The sequence below is a fragment of the Accipiter gentilis genome, chromosome 6 (genome assembly GCF_929443795.1).
Source record: "Accipiter gentilis chromosome 6, bAccGen1.1, whole genome shotgun sequence".
NCBI lineage: Eukaryota > Metazoa > Chordata > Aves > Accipitriformes > Accipitridae > Astur > Astur gentilis.
In genome coordinates, this window is record NC_064885.1 from 13,078,470 (window position 1) to 13,102,205 (window position 23,736).

Sequence of the window (23,736 nt, forward strand, 5' to 3'; positions counted from 1 at the left end):
GTAAATGTGGCTGAAAAACGAAGAAATAGTTCCTAAGTGAGGTTTGCACCAATCAGTGTGAAAACTATGCAAAACAGCTATTTGTGCATATTCCTCCAGGTCTGAAAAATACCCTGGACTGCTGCTCACTCCTCCAGAACACCTGCAGGACCCACCTGTGTGCTTCAGAGGGTGCTCTGCTCCACCTGCAAACTGGATTAAAGTTCAGATGCCTGTGGCCATCTATGTTAGCTTTATGCCACTGATTATCCCATGTTTTCATCAGAGGTGCCTAAAAGCTTGCGCCTGGGTGCTCTCCAGGCATGTGTGCTTGTGCCAGGCTGTGGAGCTGGGGAAAAAAAGGCCAGAAACTAGAGAGAAAAAAAAGCGATTTAAGCCTGAAATTATATCCACTTTGTCCCTCTGTGGCTCTGGTTAGTGAGGAGATGCTTGTGACACAGGTCTGGCTGGCATGGCACATGCTAAGCCCTGGCAAGAGATGGGGAGGGGGCTGGTGCATCATCCCTGCCTGCCTGCATCTCTCAGGACACCTCAAAGGTGAATGTAATCCAGTTTCAGGACTGTGTGACTGCAAACTGTGTAAATCCCACCGTGCCTGAGCTCATCATTGTCCTGTCTTGCATTCAGCATTTGCATCGCCTCTGCTGCCGACTCTCACCTCGGAGCAGGCTTTTGCCTGGGCTGTTTCTCAGCTTGATGCATGGCTCAGTGACTCGGCGTGCTTTGTGCTGAGCTGGGTGCCCGTTGCTATAATTTTGCCTGTTTGTGTCCCTTAATCTGTATTTGTTTCCTTGGAAGTGCAGGGAGATACATTAGGCCAGAGGCACTAGGTAAATACCGCCGGCTCTTCTCCCTGCCAGCATGCTGGGAGCAGCGATTAACCCGGGGTAAACAGAGCCGACTGCCAGCAAACCCGTGGCCCCTGGTGAAGGGGGGGACAGGGGACCCGCAGCTGCTCCTCCCCGGGTTTGCAGGGGGAATAAAAGCTGGGGCTGTCAGGTGTGTTGCAAGAGCAGGACGGCGGCGTGGAGCTGAAGCTCCCGTGGCCGGTGGCGGGTGGCAGGGTGCTGTGGCCCGGCTGACGGTGCGCCATGGGCGGGATCAGCCACCACCAATATAAACAGGGCTGAGACCGAGCCGCCCCCGGCAAACTGAAAGCCGAACTTTGGAGCGTGGAGGAGACAGCGTGGTCCAGGGTGGGGCAAGCGGCGCCAAGGAGGAGGTGTGGTGTGGGTGTCCTGTGCCGGGGAGCCCAACAGCATGTGCTCGACGCTAACACAGCACCCATAGGGCTCTGGCACAACCAGGATGTGAACCACAGCGCTGGGGCAGGCTGATAAGGGCTCCCCAGCAGGCGCTGGGCGATGGCAGGAGCTCAGGGGGGGCTCCCAGGTCCCTTCCCAGAGCCCCCGGTTGGGCCATGCCCCGTCTCCGACTCCGACTCGGACTCCGAGGACACGGCTGTGGGTGGCACAGCACCCGGTGCTGGGGCGCAGAACCCCTCCCAGGTCATCCACAGTGGCCACTTCATGGTGTCGTCGCCGCACAGCGACTCACTCCCCCGCCGGCGCCACCACCGCACCGAGCCTGAGCTGGCTGATCCCCGGAGCATTGACCCGACCCTCACCCGGCTCTTCGAGTGCATGAGCCTGGAGTACAGGTGAGTCCCAGAGCCCTCTTGCTGGCACGCGTCTCGGACCCCCCCCCCCCCCCCCCCTCTTTGAAGGTATGAGGCTGTCTGAGCCCTACTGGCCATCCAGGAACTTGCTGCCAGCAGACATCCTCCTCTTCTCCATTGGGTTGTGATGGGCAATATGCTCAAAAAATGCCATCCTGGGAGGTTTCAGGGAGAAAGAACTGATGCTGGGTTGCTGGCCATAGAGTCAGATGGAAAGTTCCTCCTCTCTTCACAGGTATCTTAACCCTCCTCCATCTTCCCATGGGTTCTGGAGTGATTGCATCCAGCTGTAGCACCCTCATGGCCAGACCCTGCACAATCTGTAAAGCAGTAATAACCCTGTGGGCAGCCAGCACTCAGTTTTTGGCAATCCAGGCCAGAGCAGGAGTCCTGCTTTCCCGTTCTTGACTCTGTCCACATGTCCTGAGGTTATTCCAGGACATGCAGCACCACTAGGGGCTGGATGGCTGCACGGGGCTTTGTCCAGGGCCTCCTGAAAGGTTCCCTGCTTCCCTCCTGCAAATTCAGATGGGTAACTGCATCGTTCCCCCAGCCACACAAATCACCCAAGTCCAGGCCACTAGGGACCTGCTCATCCCACAGCTCCTTAGTGAGAACAGGAGAGCCTGCATGTCTCTTAGTGCCTTGGTCCACATTCTTGGAGGCAGCTCTCCTCTTTTGCCAAGGCCGCAGGGTTTTGAGTTCTCTCAAGCATGGTATCAGGGTGATTTGCTCTACTGGCATCAGTACAAAACTGCTTGCACAGCTTTCCCAAAGTGTCCTGGCGCAAACCTGGAATGACGATGTCCTACTGATGCCACATGAAAACAACACCTCAGCAAAACAGCCTTGAAGAATTGCCCATTGCCTTGTTCCATGCAGGGTCTCATTCAGTTGCTGGCCTCTCAGGTATGCCTTGAAGTCCTTGAGTGCTCAAGGTGATGGAATATGTGGTCACTGCCAGAGCACCCCCAGTGACGCCAGGCACTGGGACAGCACTCCAAGGGTACTAGTTGCCACATAGCTGTGTACATTTGGCCCATCGCCACATCCCAGATTGCATGGTTTGCTCACAGCTGATGCGGCACAGTTCTCCTCCAGGGTGCTGGTGAAGCTGGTACTCTGCAGGAGCACACTGAGCTTCAGCGTGGAGTGACCCAGCTGAGGGTCATGCTTCCTGGTCAGGCAAGTAAGTCACCTCTGAGTGCCATGCACAGGGGACACTGAGGCACTGATGGCCTCACTCTCTTTTGCTCTCCCAGCCCCATACTTGCCATACTCTGATCCTTGCAGCTTGGGGCTGGAGGAACAGACACTGCTCCACCCAGCGTGCTCAAGCTCTTGACTGTTGAAATGCACCACAGCCTCTGTGTGACTCTGAGCTCTGCTGCTCCCCAGGCAGTGGGGAAAGGGTGCAAGTGCTTTGGCAGTTGGAGCAGACCACAGCAGCTGTATGCCACCCAGGGTTGGGCATTACGCTAGAGACAGGGCTCTATCACTCCAGATCTCTCTACCCCTTGGACTCTTTCAGGGCCTTGTTTCCCTCCTGCACTGAGCATGATAATGCACACACGAGCCCCAAGCCCAGCACTATGGCAAACCATAACTGCAGTTGGACAGCAGCCCTCAGTGAGGAGGATCCACATCAAGCTACAAAGCATTAGTACCACTACTGATGGCCACCCTGGATGTCTCCTGGCTGCCTTGGTGCAAGACTAGGTCTTCCTCAGCACCCATAGGAGCAGTTCTTGGTCTGCTGTAGAGCCAGGGTAGCTGCAGGCCGTGGGCCCCAACCAGGAAAACGTTGACATTGGATGTTCTGCAAACTTCATGCTCGGTTCTTTTCTCTTGGAGTTCCTTTCATGCTTAGGTGCTCTCCCCCTCCACCCCTCAGCTGTCATGCTCTGCAGCTTGCCAGCACCCTACAAACAGGATGATAAGCATTGATCAGAGATTGGGTTCAGGTGAACCTGGACCTGTGATGCAGTGCTGGATATGACTCTCCGCAGGTGGGATTGGACTCTGGCTCTAGAGCTGACCACTCTGCTGGCTAGCTCTTGTTCAGGCATTTCTTTTCTCACTTTGGAAACCCATGGCAGCTTTGCTAATACATTTTTGACAGACTTGTAAGCAAAAGTTGGAGGAAGGTATTGGAGGGGAAAAATAGAATTTAAAGATACTTGGCACACCTCTACTCTTACTTTTATCTGACTTGATACTTCTCTGCATCATCTGCCATTTCACACCCTCCCTCCCAGCCAGGTTCCTCAGAAGGGGTGTTGGTGCAGCACAGCCTCAGCTGGAGTCGCCAGCCAAATGTCCTCCAGTCTTCAGGAGTGCATCCACAATTATGTTGTAGACTAACTCCCTAACAAAGCAGAAACTGCAGAAAGGTATCAGTTGGGAGGCACCTCTGGAGTTCATAGTCCAATCCCTGTGCAAGGCAGGGCTAACTCCAAAGCCAGATCATGTTGCTCAGGGCCATCACTCTGATGGATGGAGACCAAGGATGGTGAGCCAACCACCTATCCACCCTGTCCCAGGGCTGCACCACTCTCACAGGGAAGAGTTCTGTCCATGGCTTTAATTGGAGTTTTCTTTGTTCCAGCTTGTGTCCGTTGCCTCTTGTCCTTTCTCGGTGCATGTCTGAGAAGTGTCTGGTTCCATCTCCTCTATAGCCTCCTTTGGGTAGTTGAAGGCAATAAATAGATCCTCCCTTCACCTTCTCTTCTTCAGGCTGAACAAACCTATCACTCACCCTCCTCTTTTGTCATGTACATTAGTCCCTGACCACCTTAACGTCCTCCTCCAGGATCACTCCAGTTTGTGAAACTCCCTCTTTTATCAGGGGAACCAATCGGGACACAATATCCAGCCTTGGCCTTTGCAGTGCTGGGTAGAGGGGAACTATCACTTCTCCTGACCTGCTGGCTGAGCTGTGAGTGTTGCAGCCACCCATTCCTCCCTGTCCTGGCTTACACCATTTCAAAGGCACTAAACTCTCTCTAAACAGTGTCATTTTTCAATGGCGGTAGCTGAACAGTCATTTGAGTACTGTAATTCCTCCCCTCTCCAGCATTCCTCTGTGGCACTTTACAGGTGTTTATGGCAGTCCTGTCTCAGCTTGAGCAATCGCCTGGAGGATCAGACCTATTATCCCCCAATGGGCTGGACTGTGCATCAGTGCCTCGCTGGGAAAGAAGCGCTCTCTCCACATCAAGGCTTGCTGCTAGCAGTAACTTCTTTCTTCAGATCCCTCAAAGAGAGCCAACTCTGCCCACTGAGGTCCTCCTCCTGGTGCTGGGATGAAGCTGTTCCCAGGCCCTTTGTACCCATTTGCAAGGACACTTCCAGCAGCTCTCCTGCCAAAGACTTAATGATTGTCCTCCACTCCTTATTCTCCTGCAATGTGCTGCAATTATTGAATCCCTTCCTTAGACTGTTGTTTCTCCTGTAGGTGGACTTCCCTGCAGCACACTTGGCCCCTCCACGTTTCCCCCAAAAGCTGAGTGTGTGGAGCTGAGCTCCTTAAGGAACTGTTCACACTTTGGCCTTAGCACAATCTGCCCACCTGAGCAAGCTCTTTCTCCTCATCACTGCAGTGTGACTCCCCAGTGTCCTGCCTTGCAGGTCTCCTGGGCTCACACACCTTTCTGTGGCCCATTGCAGGGAATCATTGGGTGACTGACCTGAGGGACTGTCCTCTTGAAGGGAGAAAAACGGGGTGCAGATAGGAACTGCAAACTGCAACCACTTGTGATCTTAACCTTGTACAAGTCTATCGTGTGCTTCAGAAGAAGCCTCCTGTAGCTGTTCCCAGAGTGCGATGTAGATTAACCTCCTCTTCTCCCCTGCAAATACCAAGAGGGGAGATTTAGCAGGTAGGGACATCAGACTGGTAAGTGACGTGGAGTATTAACTCTGCCCCTCTTGTGATTTAAAAAAAGGTAGGCTTCAATTACATCCTTGCGCGCTGATTCCCTACTAATTCATCCTCCTGGAAAGCTGATAGCAGGCCCTGAGGCTTTCCCAGAAGAAGTGGAATTGCTGCTATATATTTGCCATACTCTCTGATTGATTCTCTAATTCACAGTGCCTTAAACACTCATGCACAGGGCAGAAAGCACCCAGGCAGAGACCCGAGTGATGCACAAGCTGAGCTGCCCTCTCCCTGTTTCCTCGTCTCAGGATTAGCCTGCACTTTCCTTTGCCCACCTGGTACATCACTCACCTCAGTTCACTACAGTTCACTACAGCATTTGCCCTCAGCCCTGTGCACTAGCTCAGGCTGGCTGGAAGCGGCTTGCACCAATGTGGCAACATCCTGCGATGGCTGGGTCCACCTCCACCATTTGATGAGGCTTTGGTCTCATCCAGACCTAAGGTGGTCTGGGCACTGCCTGTGCCCTGGCTGGAAGGAAGTGGGAGGTGAGGGAAGCAGAGCTCAGTGCCAAGAGCAGTCCTGGCTTGGCAGATCCCTCTGGGGCTTTGCGGCGGGCTGGGCAGCTTCTGCTACGAGTTATCTGCATGATGGGCAATAGCGGGTCTGGTGAGGGGAAAGGCTCGTGCTTGGGCTAAACCCATCCACATTGTAGTGTGGTTGTGCTGTCATTAGTGGCAGGGAGCTGCATGCCTTTTCTCTGTCATTTCCCAAGGATTTGGGGCTGATCCTGTCCAAGCAGTGTGCAGAGGAGTTGGGCTGGTGTGCAAGCCTGTTCCCACACTCATGCACAGTGGGATAGTACCTCCAGAGATCCCCAACATAACTGGTTGTGGACATGTACCTAGCTTGGCTTGCAGCTATCCAGCTTCTCAGACAACTATTTGCAAGAGGATGTAAATGATTTCCTTTCTCATCTGGGGCACTTCATGCTTCCTTTGCACAGAGGAAAATGGCTGCCCAAGAGGCAGAGCTGTAAGGGCAGAGGCACTCCTACCTGCAAGTAAACACACAGAGGAGGTCCCAATCTAATCACCGGTACAGTCTATTAACAACACAGCCCTCGAATTACCCCAGATGCACCCATGCAGGCTGCAGCACTGTCCCGGGCAGAGCTCGCTCCCTCAGGAGGCAGCACGGTGAGCGGCCAAGCTGGCACAGCAGCCTTTTCATCAGTGCAACCCGGTAAAGAAAAAAGCTCATTTAGATAGTAGAGATTTGAAGTCGGATTTGAACACAGTCATTTTTTGCTTGGGGGCACTTTGCAGGAAAATTGTGGTTAGATATTTAACTTCCTTTGTCAGACTCTAGATTTTGAAACAAAAACTCAAGAAAAAACATGACTTTGCTACCAAAATTTATAAGAAATCGGACATGAGCTTTTAGGACTCCCAGGAAAGGCTGTCCTCTTTCAGCCAGCCCAGGGCCAAGCTGTGTCCCAGCAGCCCGGGGAGCAAGGGGGGCTCTGACAGCCCCACGGGGGATCCTGCTCCTGCTGCACTTGGAAACGCCGAGCAGGCTTGTACCTGCCAGAGGACCCTCAGCTTAGCTGTTCCCCTCCTGCTGCTGCCTGCTTCTCTTTGTGCAGCCCTGCATCTCACCAGATCATTCCTCCCTCCTCTTGCTGTTGATGGAGAGCAAAACATTCATTATGCCATGAAAGCAGGGACCACAAGACCTTAAACTTCTGGATGGACTAAATGAATCACAGAGCAAACAAGGTGCAACTGGCTGAAACAGAGTTGGTGCTGACCCACGCTGGGTTTGGTCTCAGGCTGAGCCCTGCTACCAGCTCACCCCATCCCACAGAAACCCCTTAGGCAGTTCTGGGGTCTGTGTCACCATTTGTCCAGCAGCATGGGGCAGCAGGACCTCAAGTTTGGGGCATCCCAAACCTTTATTGAGGCTCAGCATGGGATTTGCATCCATCTCCCTGGGGGAGATAATTTCAGGGAAGGGTGGGGTCATTTTCAAGGCAAACAAGGGAACAAAGATCAGCCTGATAAGCCCCGAAACTGAAAGGTTTGTTAATGGGGAAAAAAGATGGTTAATGGCAAAGCCCAAAGGCATCTCCCCTCTGCCTTCCAGGCCACGGCCCCACCAGCCTCGTGCATGGCTGAGGTGCCCATCTGGGGCTGCGGGGCTGTGGCCCTCAGGCTCAGGCTGCTCGTTTAAGCTGGCTGTCAGGGTGGGGGGCACTGGTGAGGACTGTGGCTGGGTAGCCTTGACCAGCAGGATCTGGCCATGTGCCCAGGAAACCCGTCCCTTCCATTGGCTCCTCTGGTTGGCACCACTGCGCTGTTTGCCTTGTGCCACTGGGGAAAGTTCAATCCTGGTGATAGCAGAGTGGCCAGTGCGTAGCCAAGTCCTTAACTCTCTGTGGGCTGGAGCCATGGGGACACGGGTCCTTCCCCAGTCCCTAGGGCAGTGGGTCGGGCTGGGACTCCCTGGGGAGACCGTCCCTGTCCACCCCTGCAGGTGGGAGCACCCGCTCCCAGACACATCCCTGCATCACCCTCTGGAGTTGGAGGGGTCCCTGATCCTTGTCCCCCACAGTGAGATGGGCCAGCAGCACTCTTCTCTCCCCTCTGCCCCGGCACGCTCTCTCTGGCCGCAGAGCCTTGCAGGACCAGCACTGTGGTCTCTCTGCCTTGCACTGCTGACTGGTTGGGCTGCCTGGCTCTAACATCGAGGACAGCACCCTGTCTGCAACAAGCCACCTGCCTGCTGGGTTGCACGGAGCTCCAAGCCAAACTCTGAGCTGAGCCAGCACAGGCACTGAGGGAAGGAGCCCCACTTGCCATGCTGTGCCATGCTGTGCAGCGGGGGGCAGATTTCAAGGCAGGTTAATGCAGAATTGGCCAGAGGCTTTGTCTAAGGGTTTCACAAGCTTGAATGAACAAGTGTGTGGCTTCTTAAAGTATTAGCTGGGCACTGCTCTCATCCCCAGCACCTCCTCAGGGACATGGCCTGATGGCACCTTGGGGTGTGCCTGAGGAGATGCTGGCAACGAGGGGATACAGCATCCCTACACCCAGCCCAGCCACTACCTTTCCTCCTCCCTGCATTTGCCGAGGATAAATGGGACCCAAAGCAGCACCAAGACCTTTAAGGGACAAACTCTTGGCTGGAGAGGGCCAAGGGCTTCCCAGAGAGGGATGCCATGCGGCCTCCAGCCTGCTCTCAAAGGGCCCCTCCGTGCAGCCGGCATTGCCCCAAAGCCATGCCCTGGTGGATGGGAGAGCCAGGGCAGCTGCTGCACTCACAGGGAGAAGTGAAAAGGACCCCAAAGTAAGGCAGAGGCACTCCAGCCTCCCCCATGGAGCTCCTGGGGCAGCAGGACCCTCAGGACCTTCTCAGTGGGTGCATGCAAGGGGGTCATGTCCCTTGGCTGGAAGGAAACAAGACAATTGGTGAAATGTGGCTGCCTGCACTGCAGGCCCCATTAGGGCCATCACCACCACCACCACCACATGCTGTAGAACAAACGTGGTTGCTGCTGGGAGCTGGGAAACAGCAAGGAGGGAGCCCAGCTCGGGCTGGGGGCCGGGGTGTAGGGTACAGGTATACAGGGATGCATGCGGAGAAGAGCCCAGGGCAGTGCTGGGCTGAGGGCAGGGCTGGTCCCACTCTCTGCCTGTCTTGGGGCACAGGCAAGCGTCCCTTAATGTCTTTAATGTCCTCCAGCTTGTTGTCCTGCCTCCCCAGACCCACATAGATGGCTGCCCCTGCCTGCCCCACTGCCTGTGTCTGGCCCCAGCTGAAGGTAGTGTTTCCAAGCCTTGCCTGGAGTTAAAAGGAGGGTCAGAAATAGCTGCCCAAATGCTGCGATGAGGCAAGAGCCACAGCAACACATGTCTCTGGGTGTCTCGCCTGGGTGGGAGACTTCCCTTCCCGTCCCCCAGGGCAGGATGCAGCTGTCCTGGTCGGGGGCAGCGGGGTCCCACCTCGGAACTGGGGTTCAAGCCTCAATGAATCAATTCCTCCATGTGCTGTGCTTTAATCGCAGGGGCTTAAGAAGCCTCATGTGGGTCTGTGAAGCTCACATTTTAGGTCTGTGCTGCTCTCAGGGTGAACAGGAGCTCAGTGTGCTCCTATGGGTGTTCCCATGGGTGCTTGGCAAGCAGCCTGCAGTAGAGCCACACAGCTATGCCTGCTCTAGACTTGCCACCAGGCTGGTGGCCCCAGGCATCTCTCGAGAGATGGCCCCTTGGGAGACCCTGAACTGGGAGGGCTCTGGGATGGTGCCCCTCAGCCTCTCCTTTGCTTGGTGTTTTAGTGGGAAGCTGGTGTCTCCAAAGTGGAAGAATTTCAAGGGGCTGCGGCTGCTTTGCCGGGACAAAATTCGTCTCAACAACGCTATCTGGAGAGCATGGTACATCCAGTGTGAGTATGGGGCCAGAACCCGCTCTGTCTGCTGAGTGCTAGGTGATGCTGGGTGGGACAGGGCTGGCACTGGGACAGTGATGTACGGGTGCACAGGCACCCTCCCCAGCACAGGGATGGACCCATGGGTAAAGCCATCTGTATTTTCCCTGTGCAGATGTGGAGCGGAGGAAGAACCCTGTGTGTGGCTTCATCACCCCGCTGGAGGGGTCAGAGGCTGATGACCACCGAAAACCAGAGGTAGGGCATGGTCCCTTCCAGCTCTCTCAGCCAGGAGCAGGTCTGGGTGGCAGAGGTGGGAGCTAGGGACATGCAGAGGGCAGAGCTTGTTGTATTTCATAGCCGGGAAAGGTATTTTTGATGTGGCACAAGGAAACCGGCCCTGGCTGGGGGGTGCTGGGGCTGGGGGGCTCAGCCATGACCCCCTGCCCTGCCCCCCTCCAGGCTGTCGTGCTGGAGGGCAACTACTGGAAACGCCGCATCGAGGTGGTGATGAGGGAGTACCACAAGTGGAGGATCTACTACAAGAAGCGGGTAAGTGGCTCGGCCCATGCTGTTCCCTGTACTGTAGTGGTGCCAGCAGTGGGACAGGACATCAGCATGCCCAACATGGAGCTGTGGCTCACTGTGAGCGGGACATGGCAGGCTCTTGCCAGCATGGGAGGGGGATGCTGGCTGCTGCCATGGTGCTGGTGCAGGGGAGCTCAGTGGGGACCCCATCGCCAGTTGCCTGTGGTGCTGCGGTGTGCTCCGGCAGCCCAAGCTGGGCTGACTGTGCCCTGCCTGGTGCATGATCCAGGACTGGGTTTGGCAACATACCCACAACACATGTGTTGGGATGGGTCAAGTAGAGCCATGGCTCACCCACAGTGCTCCAGCTGGGCTGGAATTTGCCGGCCGTGTCTCACTCCAGCACCACGTGCTGCCAGGCAGGCCGGGTGGCTCTGGGTCGCTCTGGGTGCCCACTCTCAGGCATGCTGGCACCACGACCTTGGCTGCCCACCACACAGGGGGAGCGTGGTCCAGCCTTCTCCCCAGGCCATTTGCCTGGGACTGATAAAGGCCAGGGTTGACACAGGCAGGCTGAGTGCTGGCAGCCTCGCACTGCCACACACCACTGGTCCCAGTGCTATGGCAGCTGCTCAGCCCCAGACACTGTAAAGGCAGATGTGAACTCATGGCAGCCACACTGAGCCCCCCAGGGACCCCCTCCTGAGCACTGCCCCCCTCTGCCCTGCCCCTGGCTCTGCCCTGCACCGTGCCCGCCCTGGCTGAGGGGTGACACAGGCTGTCTTCTTCCAGCTCCGAAAGTCCACTCGGGAGGGAGAGCTCTCCAGTCCAAAGCAGGTGAGTCCACTGGGGAAGGGTGGGGAGGGGGGAAAAGGGGGATGCAGTGTGGACCCCTGTGCTGGGCAGCTTGGGAGAAAGGCGGATGAAAGCCCCAGGGTGTGATGAGCCCAATGGGATGGGATGCCAAGCACTTGGGATGCCGGATTCACCCTTCTGGAAGCACCAATGTGCCAGGTGTGAAGCTTTGGAGTGATAAACACTGTGGAGATCATGGGAACTGCCAGGGAGAGCAGCTGGGGAGCCAGGCATGGACCCTACCCCAAGAGAGGTGCCCCGCTGGCTCCTTTGTTCCATCTCACACAGGATGAGGATGTCTGGAGGCCAACAGAGAAATGGTGCAACCAGCTCTTCTGCAACGTGGTGCCCATGCTGCTTGGGGATGAGGAAGAGGAGCCAGGGAGTAGGCAGCACTTCGACTTGGACACCTTCCTCTCGGATATTTCTGACACCCTCTTCACCATGACACAGACACCCAGCACCCACCAGGCACTTCCCGAGGATGGTAGGTGTCATCCTCAGACCATGCTCTAGCAGGATGTAGAGGAGGAGGTCCAGGTGGGCAGCGCGCACTGTAGCATCTTGCTGCCTCTTGGCTTAGCCCCTGAGAGCTGCTGCCTGTGTCCTTTGGGCTGACAGGGTCCCCTGGCATCCATCCTGCCGGGGCACAAGGAGAGGATGCTCCTGCCCTGCCCAAACAGATCAGGGAGCCACTGGAGGAGGCGATGCTCCCTCCCTGCCCAAACAGTGAGTATGCCTCACTCCATTTGGGCAGGCTGGGAGCAACCCCTCCTCTGGTGGCTCCCTACAGACCCGCCCGGGCTGCCCCAGGTGGGATGGGCTGAGCTGCCCAGGGAGCACTAACCCTGTGAAGGACCTTGCACCAGACCCCAGGGCAGGGCTGCCAGTCCTGGGTAAGCAGTGGGCAGGTCCTGCCTTCCATGGCCACTCTTTGCTGTCCCTGCCTGGCCAGGTCCCTGGAGCTCTTGCAGCACCAGGCAAGTCCTGTGCCAAGGATCAGCATTTCCCTGGGGTTCTTGGGCACTGGATGAGGTCCCAGAGGTGCTGGCGGGCAGGGTGGTGGGACAGGATGGCCCTTGGTCTCCACAGAGTGGGCACCCATTTTGCTGCCCATGCACGGCTGCAGGGCAGGGTGCAGTGACGCAGTGTGCAGCAATGCAGGGTGCCATGGAGGGGTGGCAGCCAGGCAGGTGTGAGGGCAGTGGTGGGAGGAAGCCTCATGGGAAGGTCTTGGGGTTGGAGTGGCTGGGGCCTGATGTTGCAGCTCTGCCCTCTTCCAGCATATGTTGGGAATGCTGACATGATACAGCCAGACTTGGCACCCCTGCAGCCCAGCCTGGATGATATGGAGATCTCAGGTAAGAGCCAGCTGAGATGTGGTACCACATCCCACACAGCCCAGCATGGTCTGCACCCCATGGCAGCCCAAAATGGGTGGTTCAGAGGGCTGGCCAGGCAGCACCAGAAACTGCTGGGACAGCCAGAAAGCACCAGACATTGACTGGCATGGAAAAAGCAGTATGCATGGACCAGGGTGTTGTGGCAGTCTGCAGGGCAGGGGCTTGGTATGCCTGCCTGTACCCAGGGCAGAGCCACAGCAGGTGAGGAAGGGCCTGGCCAGGAGCTGTGGGAGGGGATTTCTACAAACATAGGGTCTTTCCAGGAGTGCCAAACCACCTCGGTTTGGATGCAGACAGAGGAAGGACAATTGTCCCCCACAAGAAAGAGGAAACCTCCAGAGAGCAGGTTCTCTGCTGCTGCATCCTCCTCCTCACCCCACTGCCTGGCCAGCCCCAGGGTGAGTAGCCCATGGAGACCCTGGAGCTGAGACCCCGTGCTGGGCTGTGCTACATCCCCTGGGGACAAGTCACTGTCCCTTCCAGGCTGGCCCAGAGACAAATGTGGCACTGGCGTCCAGCTGGGGCAAGGGGGCGGCTGAGGGGAACGCTGGGAAGTGGGCAATGGCAGCCTCCTCCCATAGGGCTGCCACCAGCACTGCCATGCAGGATCTGAGCCATGAGTGTCCATGAGCGCCATGGAGTCAGCTGGGACATGTGCTGATCCCAGCTGTGCAGTGTAGTGTCCCCATATTCCAGGGCAAGGCACCGCTGGTGCATGCTGCACCGGGGACCAGCTCTGCCCTTGAACATGCCAGAGCCAGTGGCCTGGGCACACTTTGCAGGGTGGGAGCTGGTGTGTGTTGGTGGCTGCAGCCCTCCTGGTAGCTGGTGGCCTTGGGCAGCACCAGCATCTCTAGACTCCTCTGCGCTTCTGTGAGCACCCTGTGAGCTCCACAGCTGGTCTCCACTTCCTTCAGCAGGAGGAAACAAGGGTGCTTGCACCATATGGCTGCAGGGTGATGCAAGACCAGATGCTGGTGGGGAGCGGGCTGGGGCACTCCGATGTGCCAGGGCAGGTGGTGGCATGCCCCAGGGATGGATGGGGTGGGAAGTCTCTTGCCATCCCTTCTTGGCTCATTCCCTCCAGAGTTCCCATCAGGGTGAGACTTCCTGGGAAGAGGGTCTGTCCTCACTAGCAGTGAGGCCCTTTGCCTCCTGTCCCCAGGTGCCCCATGTGGGCATCAGGCGCTGGGAGGTGGAATGGCATCGAGTGGGTCAAATTTGAGACTTGACAAGTGTCCCTTCCCCCAAGAGGTCCCACATGGTGCTGGAAAGCTGCACCAACCCCTTTCAAGGAGCACCTCTCCACAATGGTGTCACAGCAGCAGCCTGAGCACCTCTCTTTGTGGGCTTAGCTGCTGTTCATGCCATGGCCTCGTGCTGAGCAGGATGTGGCAAAGGGCACGACAGTGCCCATCTGTACCAATATATTTCTATGGGCAGCCAAGTTGTCTTTTTTTTCCTGGGGAAAAGGCCTGCATTTGGTCCAGGGTGCTGCCTGGGAATGGGATGGGTCTTACTGCAAGCCGCTACATCGCAGGAAAGCATTCCTTCCTGTTCTGCCCATTCCCAGCAGCTCTGCATGGGGGGACTGCTGGGCCTGGGGAGGGTCCCAAGCCCAGCTGGGGTCAGGGATGGCATCCCAGCTGTGGCTCATTGTCTGCCCAGGTTTGGGCTGCTGAGCATGGCTGGAGAGAGGCTTGTGAGCCTGGGAGCAGGGCAGCACCTGCAGGGTGCTCAGAGACTTGGGGGTGGGAGTTTTGTCCCAGATGTGGCATTTCCTGGGATGCTGTGCAGAGCATCTAGCCCTAATGACGAGAGGTGACAGTCCTACAACAGCCGAGCACTGTGTGTGAGCGATGTGTATGCTGGTGGGATGCAGGTGCGCGCTAGGCGGTGAGGGTGTGTGGGGCACAGGTGTAGGAGCAGCAGAGAGGTGTGCACACACCATGCGATGGGCAGTGCTGGGGGTGTGTGCCCATGGGGCCGTGGGAGGACTGGGGAGTAGAGATGGGGAGAGAACGCTGGGTGCTGGGTGCCAGAGCTGTGGGTGCCAGCCAACCTAATTGTGTCCCCAAGGCTACTTTTCTAGCAGGGCATGCGATGGCTTTTCACGGCTCGGCAGCAGGGATCCCCCCAGGAGCCTCGTGCAGAGCACTGCAGTGCAAGTGTGCGGGGTGGGCACCACAGTGGTTGGCGCAGGGCTCCCACAGGGTCACAGGGCTGTCACCGTGTCTGGTGGCTGCGGCAGAGCTCAGCGCCTGTCAGTCATTGTGTGAAAACCAATCCCCAAATGAGGAAGCACCTCATGTCTGCGGCGGGTGCCAGAGCGTGGTGTGGGGTGGATGGAGAAGTCCTGATGGCAGAGGCGAGGGAGCAGCCTGGCCCCATGCCCTGCTGGCACCGTGCTCCAGGTAGGACCTGTGCCGGGCACCGGGGCACTGGGGGCTGGGCTGGCTGTCCCATGGGGTGGCATCGCCCTGCCGTGCTGCAGGGCTCTCGCAGAGCCTGGGGCCAATGCTGTAGGGTCCTTGGTTTGGGAATGGGCTCTGTAGCTCTGATCCCATTGGAGAGCAGCCCCAGGTTTGAATGGGATGCCAAAGGTGCGGTGTGCTAACTGCATGGGGTCTTCTTCCTTGGGCAGCGACATGCCCTGGCCACACTGCACTGCCTGGGAGCAGGTCAGAGTGATGCGATGATGGAGAGAAGCATTGGCAAAAGCTGTGGGGTGGGGAAGGAGCGGGAGAAAGGGAGTACACGGCTCCCAGAAGCAGCCAGCCACCTTCCATCCCTGCCGCACAGCAAGAGGCACAAGAGGAATTGAATCTGCAGAGCTGGGCACTAGAAATGCCTATAAATACCCACAGAGCTTCAGTGTGGTGGCAGGGCACAGCCTAGTGTGGGCACAGCGGAGGGCTGGGGGCAGCGTGGAGCTGGGTGCTATGCCCCGGGGAGGCTGAGACCCTGCCTGGCAGCATTGTGACCCACACTGAGTGCTGGCCCATGGAGGGGCAGGGGTGGCTCTGCCATGCTCCCAGGCATTCACTGTGTCCTTGGTAGGGGGAAGGGGCAGTCTGAGGGCTGAGTGGGGCAGCTCAGCAGTGGCGCTGCCCCATCTTGCACCAGTGTTACCCTCAGCTGGCAGCACATGGCACTGCTGGAATTGTCACCATGATCAGCCCCATGGCATCCCGCTCTGCTGGCATGTTTGCTCCTCTGGTGTAGATTCAGAAGTGTCTCAGGCCTTTGCAGGTTCTAGCCAGGGCGCCCCAGGTGCTGGAGCCTGTGCCACAGCCTGGAGGAAGAGCAGTCATTGCAGCCCTGACAGTGCCTGGGGCATGGCTGAACACGCTGGGCAGGCAGACACAGCATGTGGACTCACCCAGGCCAGGCTCTGCTGGCGGCAGCATGGGGCCTGGAGGCAGTGATGCTCATGAGCCAAGGAGTTAGGAGCATGGCTGGGTGCTCCCCGGAGGGGACCGGTGTCCTGGGCTGGCTGCTTGGGCACAGAGCCTGTGCCAGGGGCTGTCAGTCAGCTGCCTGCAAACCTAGCCAGCGCTCCTGCTCCATCCTACAGGGGAGCATCCAGCAGCCCCCTCCCCACCCCACAATCATCCTCTCCAGGGAAAACCCTCCCAGTGGTGATGCCCAAGCCAGCACAGGCACAGGCAGCGGCAGCACCAGCACCGAGCGGAGGCGTATGTGGGGCTGATGTGCCAAGGGAGCTCGTTTCACTGGGGAGGTGGCTGCCCAAAGTGTCAGGCCAGCCCTTTACGCCATGGTGTCTGGGCCTGTGGAAGGAGCAGGGCTGCGGGAAGGGGAGAGGAAGCGAGAGGGAGTCGTGGCAGGGTCACGGGGCTCGGCTTCGGGAAGGCCATGGGATGTGGTTAGCCGCAGGCTGCGCGCACGGCAGCGCCGGGGTGGGGAGGCAACCACTCGCCACAACTCCAAGGGACCGTCCCCCACGACTTGGGGATGCTGTGACACGCTCCTCCGAGCCCCGCCACTGTGGCTGGCCCACAGCCTGGGTGTTGTGGTTCCTGCCCCAGCCTGGGGCTGGTTCAGGAGGAGCAGTACAGTCACGCACACCCCTGGGAGCAGCCCTGGCGCTGGAGCACGTGGCACCCAGCTGGGTGTGGGGGATGGGGTCCCCACCCTCGGGTGGCACCCCAGGCAGGTTTTCCTGTCCCCATGCATGTGGTAAGGCTGGCCCCGGGCACGTGGGCTGCCTCTTCCCTCCATACTCCAGTGTTTAATAACCCAGGGGCCAAATCAGAGCCCGGAGCTGCCCCAGCCCAAGATGAAGGTGGGACTGGCAAGTCCCCAGCAGTGCCAGTAACAGAGTACGGCTCCACCCGGTGTGCCTGGGGGCTTGCCACCCCCTCTCTGAGAAGGTCCCCTTATGTCCATCATTCTGTCTCCGCTTGGCCCTGCAGATATCTTCACCAGCCACCGGCCACTGCCATCACAGACGCAACCGGGCTACCAGGAGCCGCCCTGCTTTGTGCCCATGGCTGAGCCCCTGTTCAGTGGTGGGGGGTCCCTGATGGGTGCCCGGGGGCTGCCTGCAAGCCCTGAGGCCCCGCTCCTGCCCAGCACCCTCCTCCAGGTGAGCAGGATCCTGGCCCGTGGCCTGCGGCTGCCGGTACCCCAGGCATCCCCCTTGACCCTCCTGTGTCTCCTGCAGCCTGGTGGTGCCTCCCAGCTTGGCCTCCAAGGTGCCTTCCTGGGCCCCGAGCTCCCCTCAGCCCCCCTGCCTCCTGAGCCACCCACCGCAGCGCCCGGCAGCCTCAGCCCCCAGCTCCAACACAAGCCCCTGCTGCAGTATGGCCTCCCTGGCAAGTGCCTTGGCCTGGAGCCACCAGGACCCCACTACGCCCCCCCCGTCCCATCCCCTGGGGCACCGCTGCTGGGCCCGGACCCCCCATTCTCCTCCACCTCAGCCCCCCGCTCCAAGTTCCCCTACGCCAGCTCTACTGGCCCCTCGCTCCTGGCCCACCCTGCCTCCCCACTCTCGGCACCCTGCTTCGCCGCCCATGCTCCGGGGCTGGGTTATGCAGCAGGCATGGTGCCCCTGGGGTACCCCGGCCCGGCCACCCCCCAGATCCTGCCCCCTGCCCTGCTGGGCGACCCCAGGTTTGTCCCCCCCAAGGGGCTGCCCCAGGGCAGGGGTGGGCGGCTGAAGGCGAAGCCCGGTGGCACGAAGGCAAAGAAGATGCCGGGACCCCCCGCGCCGCCCCACCTGGCTGTGCCCAGCGCCTGCCTGAGCCAGCTGCTGACCACAGGTAATGGGGCTGAGAGGTGGCGGGGGGGGATGCAGGGGCAAGCTGGACTTAGGGGGGATGCTGTGGGGGGGATCAGAAGGGGAATCCTGCTTTCTTCCCAGAGTTGGGATGCTGGGGATGCTGAGCAGGGCGCCTGGCTGTCCCCATGGTGGGGCAGCACCAAACCCAGGGGTGAAGCCATGCCCGGGGAGCTCCCCCCGGCTCCAACAGCTTGGGAGGGAGATGGGGCCCAGCTAGCCCCAGGGCTTGGCCACGGGCACCGCTGCATACTCCCTGTGTCCTCAGCCCGGTCTCCATGGCCCTGTTGGCACGGATGGGCTGAGGGGTCACCGGTGCCCTGCCTGACCTGCTGCCAGTGCCTATGATGGGACAGGTCCCACTGAGGCTGTCATGTCCAGCCCTGTGCTTGTCTGGGGAGGGGCTGGGTGTCTCTGCCTGCACTAAGGCTCCCCAGGACACCCCTGCTGCGGAGAGCAAAGGTACCTTTCTCCAGGAGCTGCTTCACCCTCCTGCAGGGAGGGAAGCGGCTGCACCAACGCCGCTGCTTGGGGCTAGCTGTCCCGTGGGGCAGGAAAGGTCACCTGAGCCCCAACACCCTCATGCAGCAGTGCCCTTCTGCTCCCTGCCCTCTTGCAGCCAAGCAGGAGCTGGCCCTGGATGCCCCATGCCCGATGGGTGCAGGATTCATGCCCACATCTCCTGTCTCTCTGGTAAGCACTCACCTACTCCCCAGGTTGGGGATTGCCCTCTCCTTGTTGCTGGGGCAGGGGTAGAGATGGGGCAGGTGGGGAGATGGGGCTCTGTGGGGTCACCCTTTGCAATATGGGGCTGGATAGGCACAGGGAGGAGGGGGCATGTGGCCGGGGTGCTGGGGAGGCAGGAGTCACCTGAGTGTTTTCTCCTGTGAAAGAAACAGGGCAGATGCGGGTAACATCCCACCTACAGGGCCCCTTTCCTGGCGATGCTGCCCTGGGGAAATGGGGCTGGGGCTGCCCCTGCAGATGGTGGGATGGGGCTGCACATCACCCCCTCTGGTCCCCTTGCGGGTGTTTGGCTCTCAGTGCCTGGGCACTGACTGACTAAAGGGGAAGAAGGCCTGGTCCCTGGTGTGCATGGGGGGCTGGCCCCCCAACCTTCCACTTCCCTCTGCCTTCTCCCAGCAGCAGAGCGCTGCCCCCGAAGTCCCTGCTACCTTCCTCTCCAGAATGGCCCAAGCGAGCCCAGGACTGGCTCCTGGCTCCAGCCCTTCCCAAGCGGTGCCAGTGCCGGTGCCACTGGCGGGCACCCAGCCGGGCCCACTGCTAGTCCCCAAGGTGGAGCAGCTGTCCCCCACGTCGGCTTGCGGTGAGTCTGGGGCACCCCAAGGAGCTCCACAGGACACCACATTTCCTGCAGGTAGCTTGGACCAAACATTGTGGGAATGTTTCATTTTGACTTCAATCCCAGCTATTTACATATACCCAACTGAGCATGGGTTATTTCCTTCTGCGGGGGAGGGCACAGCCCCTTCACCTGCCTCCTTCTACAGGGGCAAAAGTAGAAACAGGAAAAGACAAAAAGGAGCAAAATGTCGAACTGTGGTTTTGAAAACCTGGAGCTTGGTTTTCGAGTGGGAAGCACCTTGCTTTCACCCACAGAAACCAAAGTGGCAGCTGGAAACCAGGCTCTGATGTCGTTCCCAGTTTCACTTTGGTGCTGCAGACCGCAGCCTCACTACCCTTGGGACTCTCTCCTGGCGATTTCCACCCCAAGAAACGCCGGGAATTTAAAATGTCATGTCCCATATGCTCCCATTTCTGAGCAGATGTAAAATGAGTGGGATTTGGGATAAGACAAAGCAGTAAGATGTGGTTGGATGCTGGACCGGAGCATCCCTGTCACTGAGCAGGTTGGCTGCCCTGGGGCTGAGGTAGTGCTGCAGGCTGCTCCTCTCTGCTTGTCCCAGCGTGGGACCTTGGTGTCAGCCCGTCATGAGGGGCTGCTGCTGCTGCTGCCCCGCTCCCCAGAGCATCACTTTTCCTTTTCCAGGCAGTGACTGGCCCAAGCCTGGCCAGGCTTCCCCAGGATCCACTGTAGGGCTGGGCACTGGCATCTCCTTGCACCACCGTGTGTCCTGTCGGGGCAGGCCTGAGACCAGCAAGGTACAGCAGGAGCAAGCACTGCCTTTGCTATGGAGGGCACTACTATCTCCATATGCACCCCTCTTTCCTGCTGCCCTCCGCCTAGCTGCAACCTTTGGGCAAGCCCATCCTGATGGGGCTGGTGGCGAAGGGCTGTTCCCGCTGCCAGGATGTGCCTGACAGCACTTACCCACAGATGGAGAGCCGCCGCATCACGCACATCTCTGCCGAGCAGAAGAGACGCTTCAACATCAAGCTGGGCTTCAACACGCTGCACAGCCTGGTGAGCACGCTGAGCGCCCAGCCCAGCATCAAGGTGAGTGCCCAGGGCTGTGCAGACTGGGCAGCCACAGGCACACAGGGACATGGTGTGTCACCTGGGGACGCTACGTCCCTGGTCTACCCCAGTGCACAGGGCTCCTGCCCTGCACCCCAGTCTATGGGGCATGAGGCTGCGAGCCCACACCAGGCACATGGAGACCCATGCAGCGCAGTTGTCCCAGGGTGGTCTGGGCTCTGGAGCCTGTGGCAGAAGCTGCCAAGGCTCGGCAGTGGGGAACATGGCACCTCGTGCTGCCAGCCCCATTGCACAAAGTGCCGGGTGCCCCACGCCCTGCCCACCCCAGGGGCTCCCTTCACCGTCTCATCCTGTGGCCCCATAGGTCAGCAAGGCCACCACCTTGCAGAAGACAGCTGAGTACATTTGCAAGCTGCAGCAGGAGCGGGCAGCCCTGCAGGACGAGGCACAGCGTCTGCGGGAGCAGATCGAGGAACTGAACAGCTCCATCAAGTAAGGGGGGCATGGCTGGCTGGGGGAGGCAGGAGGGAGCCACTGCCTGCATCAGGGTAGCCAGGCAGGGCAAGCGGCAGCGCTGGGGAGGCAGCAGGACACAACAGGTCTCCTGAGCACCTCCCAGGACCTGCATCTGACTCTGTCCCCTCTCAAATCCTGTCTGGGGGAGGGATGATGTTCAAAAGGCAATGCTGTGTGGGACCAGAGCATGGGGCCATGCCTCACAGCTGCCCTGGGAGGGGGACACTGCCTGCCCACCCTTGCTGAGAGCTGAGGCCCTGCCAGAGCCTCTCCCCATGGGGTGGCCCCTGTGGCTCCCAGCCTCCTGAACACAGACCTACAGCACTGCTTGTGCCCCACAGCCTCTGCCAGGAGCAGCTGCCAGCCACAGGGGTGCCCATCACACGCCAGCGCTTCGATCAGATGCGCAGCATGTTCAACGAGTATGTCCACTCCTCCACACTGCAAAACTGGAAGTTCTGGATCGTATCCTTTGGGGCCAGTGCCTGCTGCTTGCTCTGACCCCTCCACCAAACACTGGGTCCTCTGGTTAACCCTCTGCTCCTGGGTCTGTGGGGTCCCTCCAGCTTGAGAGGCTCTGGGGACCATGGGGAGATGTTTCCCAGCCAAGGGCACATGGTGAGAACATGCCAAGATGCTGTGGTTAGGAGAAGCTTCTGTTACAAGGAAGCAAACAGCGTAGGAGTAAACGGTTGGTCTTTGGGTAGAAGTTGTCACTGGTGGAGCTGAGCTCATGCGGGGACAAGCTCCTGGTGACATGGGAACTGGCTCTTGAGAGGCAGCAGCCATCAAATAGGGATTAGGAAAGGTCCAGACACAAAGCTGGTGACATGATGGCTTGGTCTTGGTGGCCGCATGGCACAACCTGGAAACCCAGGTGTGCCCATGCCTGAGACACAAGTCTGGGCTCCACATGGTGGAAAGGATGGAGGGGACCAAGGGCCAGGGAACAGGTGGTCAAAGGGCTGGACCTGCTTCTCTGTGAGCAGGGATTAAACACACTGGGACCATTAAGCTTGCAGAGACTGTGAGGTCTACAAAATCCCAAGTGGCAGAGGGATGGGCAGGCATTGCTGCCCACAGTCCGATCCAGTGCAGGCTGTCCAGGCAAGGCAAAGGTGGCTCCTGATGCAGAGTTGGGGAGTGCTGTGGAGCTCCTTCCACAGGACACTGGGTATACTAAAGCTGACATGGGCTCCAGGACATGCTCGTGGTGGAGGTACCTGCGGTGGATTACTATATGCACAAAATCACCAGTCACCGGCAGTGGTCTCTGCAGGCTGGGAGCATCAGGGGAGCACACTGGACACATTGGTTTTGTGCCCTGCTCCTGGGCACTTCAGAGGACGCTTCACTAGCTGGCTCCCTGATCTGCTCTGGAACAGTTGTCCGGTGTATAATCAACCATTTCTGGCAGCCCAGTTGTGACGGGGGTTATGCAGCTCTCCCACTGCCTGCCCTGGGTGACACTCAGGTCCCCATCACCCCAGCAGTACGGGCTGGTGCCCAGGGTGGTGCTGTGCTGAGGAAGGCACCCAGCAGGTTTGCTCCACAGCCAGGCAGGGAGGTTTGTCCTGCTGCCTGTAGGAGGGTGCTGTCCACACCTGGCAGGTGGGAAACCATGGTCTTGGCAAGGCTGGTCCTTAACTCCTCCGCTCCCATCAGTTCAGTATCATCATCCGGCCCCTGTTCGAGTCTTTCAACGGCATGGTCTCCACAGCCAGCATGGAGAGCCTCACCCAGACATCTCTTGCATGGCTGGACCAGCACTGCTCCCTCCCAGCGCTTCGGCCAAGTAGGTGACACTGCTCCTGTCTGTGGCACCTTAAAGAAGCCAGGCTGGCCCACTGGCATGGACTGATGGAAAAGCAGAGGGGAAAGGGACGGAGGCGTCCTGGGGGGCAGTGGGGCTGGTGCTGCACCATGCTTCTGCCACGCAGGAGGGAAGCACCCATGGGATGTCCTGGGGCTGCATGCCTGGTGCTTTGCCACACTCCTTTCACACCCACGCTCCAGCTGAGCTGGCTGCTGCTGTGCTAAACCGAGAGCCCGTGCCCTGGCTGGGCAGGGCTTGACCCTCCTCAGACCCCCCAAGGTGGGCTTCCCTTTGCCCTTTTGCTGGGGGCTGTGGCAGGGAGCTGTCGTGCTCTTCCAGGGGCTGGAGCAGGGAAGCGAAGAGCCATCTTCCCCAGGATGGGTTAACCCAGGCCCCTTCCAGCCGCCAAGGCACAGGGGGCAGCTGACATGTCCCACGTCTCCCCGCAGCCGTCCTGAGCTCCCTCCGCCAGCTGAGCATTTCGACCTCCATCCTCAGCGACCCGGCCTGCGTCCCCGAGCAGGCGACACGGGCAGTGGCAGAGATGGGCCGTGGCGGTGGCTCCTCCTAGCTGCCCCCGGAGGGGCTTTCCCAGCCCTGCCAAGACCCTTGCTGCTGCCGGACAAGCGCCCGCCAATGCCAGCGAGGAGGCCCCAGCAGGGCCACCACGGCCAGGCTGCACAAGCAAGGGGCAGTGCTGGTCGGTGGCGGCCCAGGGCCACGGGGGTCCCACTTCCACGGGCATCAACTTGGGGAGTCCCTGCCTGTGCAGAGGCGGGGGCTGCTGCCGTCCCCCTGGTGCTGTGCCCCAGGACCCGCCAGACCCCGCAGTGGCTGGCACAGCACCGGGCCCCGTCCGCCCTCAGCCGGGAGGCCTGGGCTGGGGGAGCTGCTGGGCAGCGGGGCTCGGCCCCCCTGCCTGATAAAGG

The 23,736-nt window shown here is 59.2% G+C and overlaps 1 protein-coding gene across 1 annotated transcript; it reads left to right on the forward strand.

Annotated features, from left to right (window-relative positions):
- The first annotated feature begins 1,125 nt into the window (after positions 1-1,125).
- MLXIPL (MLX interacting protein like) lies at positions 1,126-23,707 on the forward strand. The gene is made up of 17 exons (XM_049803447.1): positions 1,126-1,660; positions 9,898-10,004; positions 10,162-10,244; positions 10,449-10,538; positions 11,307-11,351; positions 11,658-11,856; positions 12,653-12,730; positions 17,209-17,381; positions 17,460-18,057; positions 18,694-18,767; positions 19,221-19,401; positions 20,086-20,198; positions 20,374-20,493; positions 20,840-20,967; positions 21,333-21,456; positions 22,657-22,786; positions 23,257-23,707. Exons 1-17 carry the CDS (start codon positions 1,365-1,367, stop codon positions 23,376-23,378), a joined length of 2,661 nt encoding a protein of 886 aa, XP_049659404.1. The 5' UTR covers positions 1,126-1,364; the 3' UTR covers positions 23,379-23,707.
- The last annotated feature ends 29 nt before the right edge of the window (positions 23,708-23,736 follow it).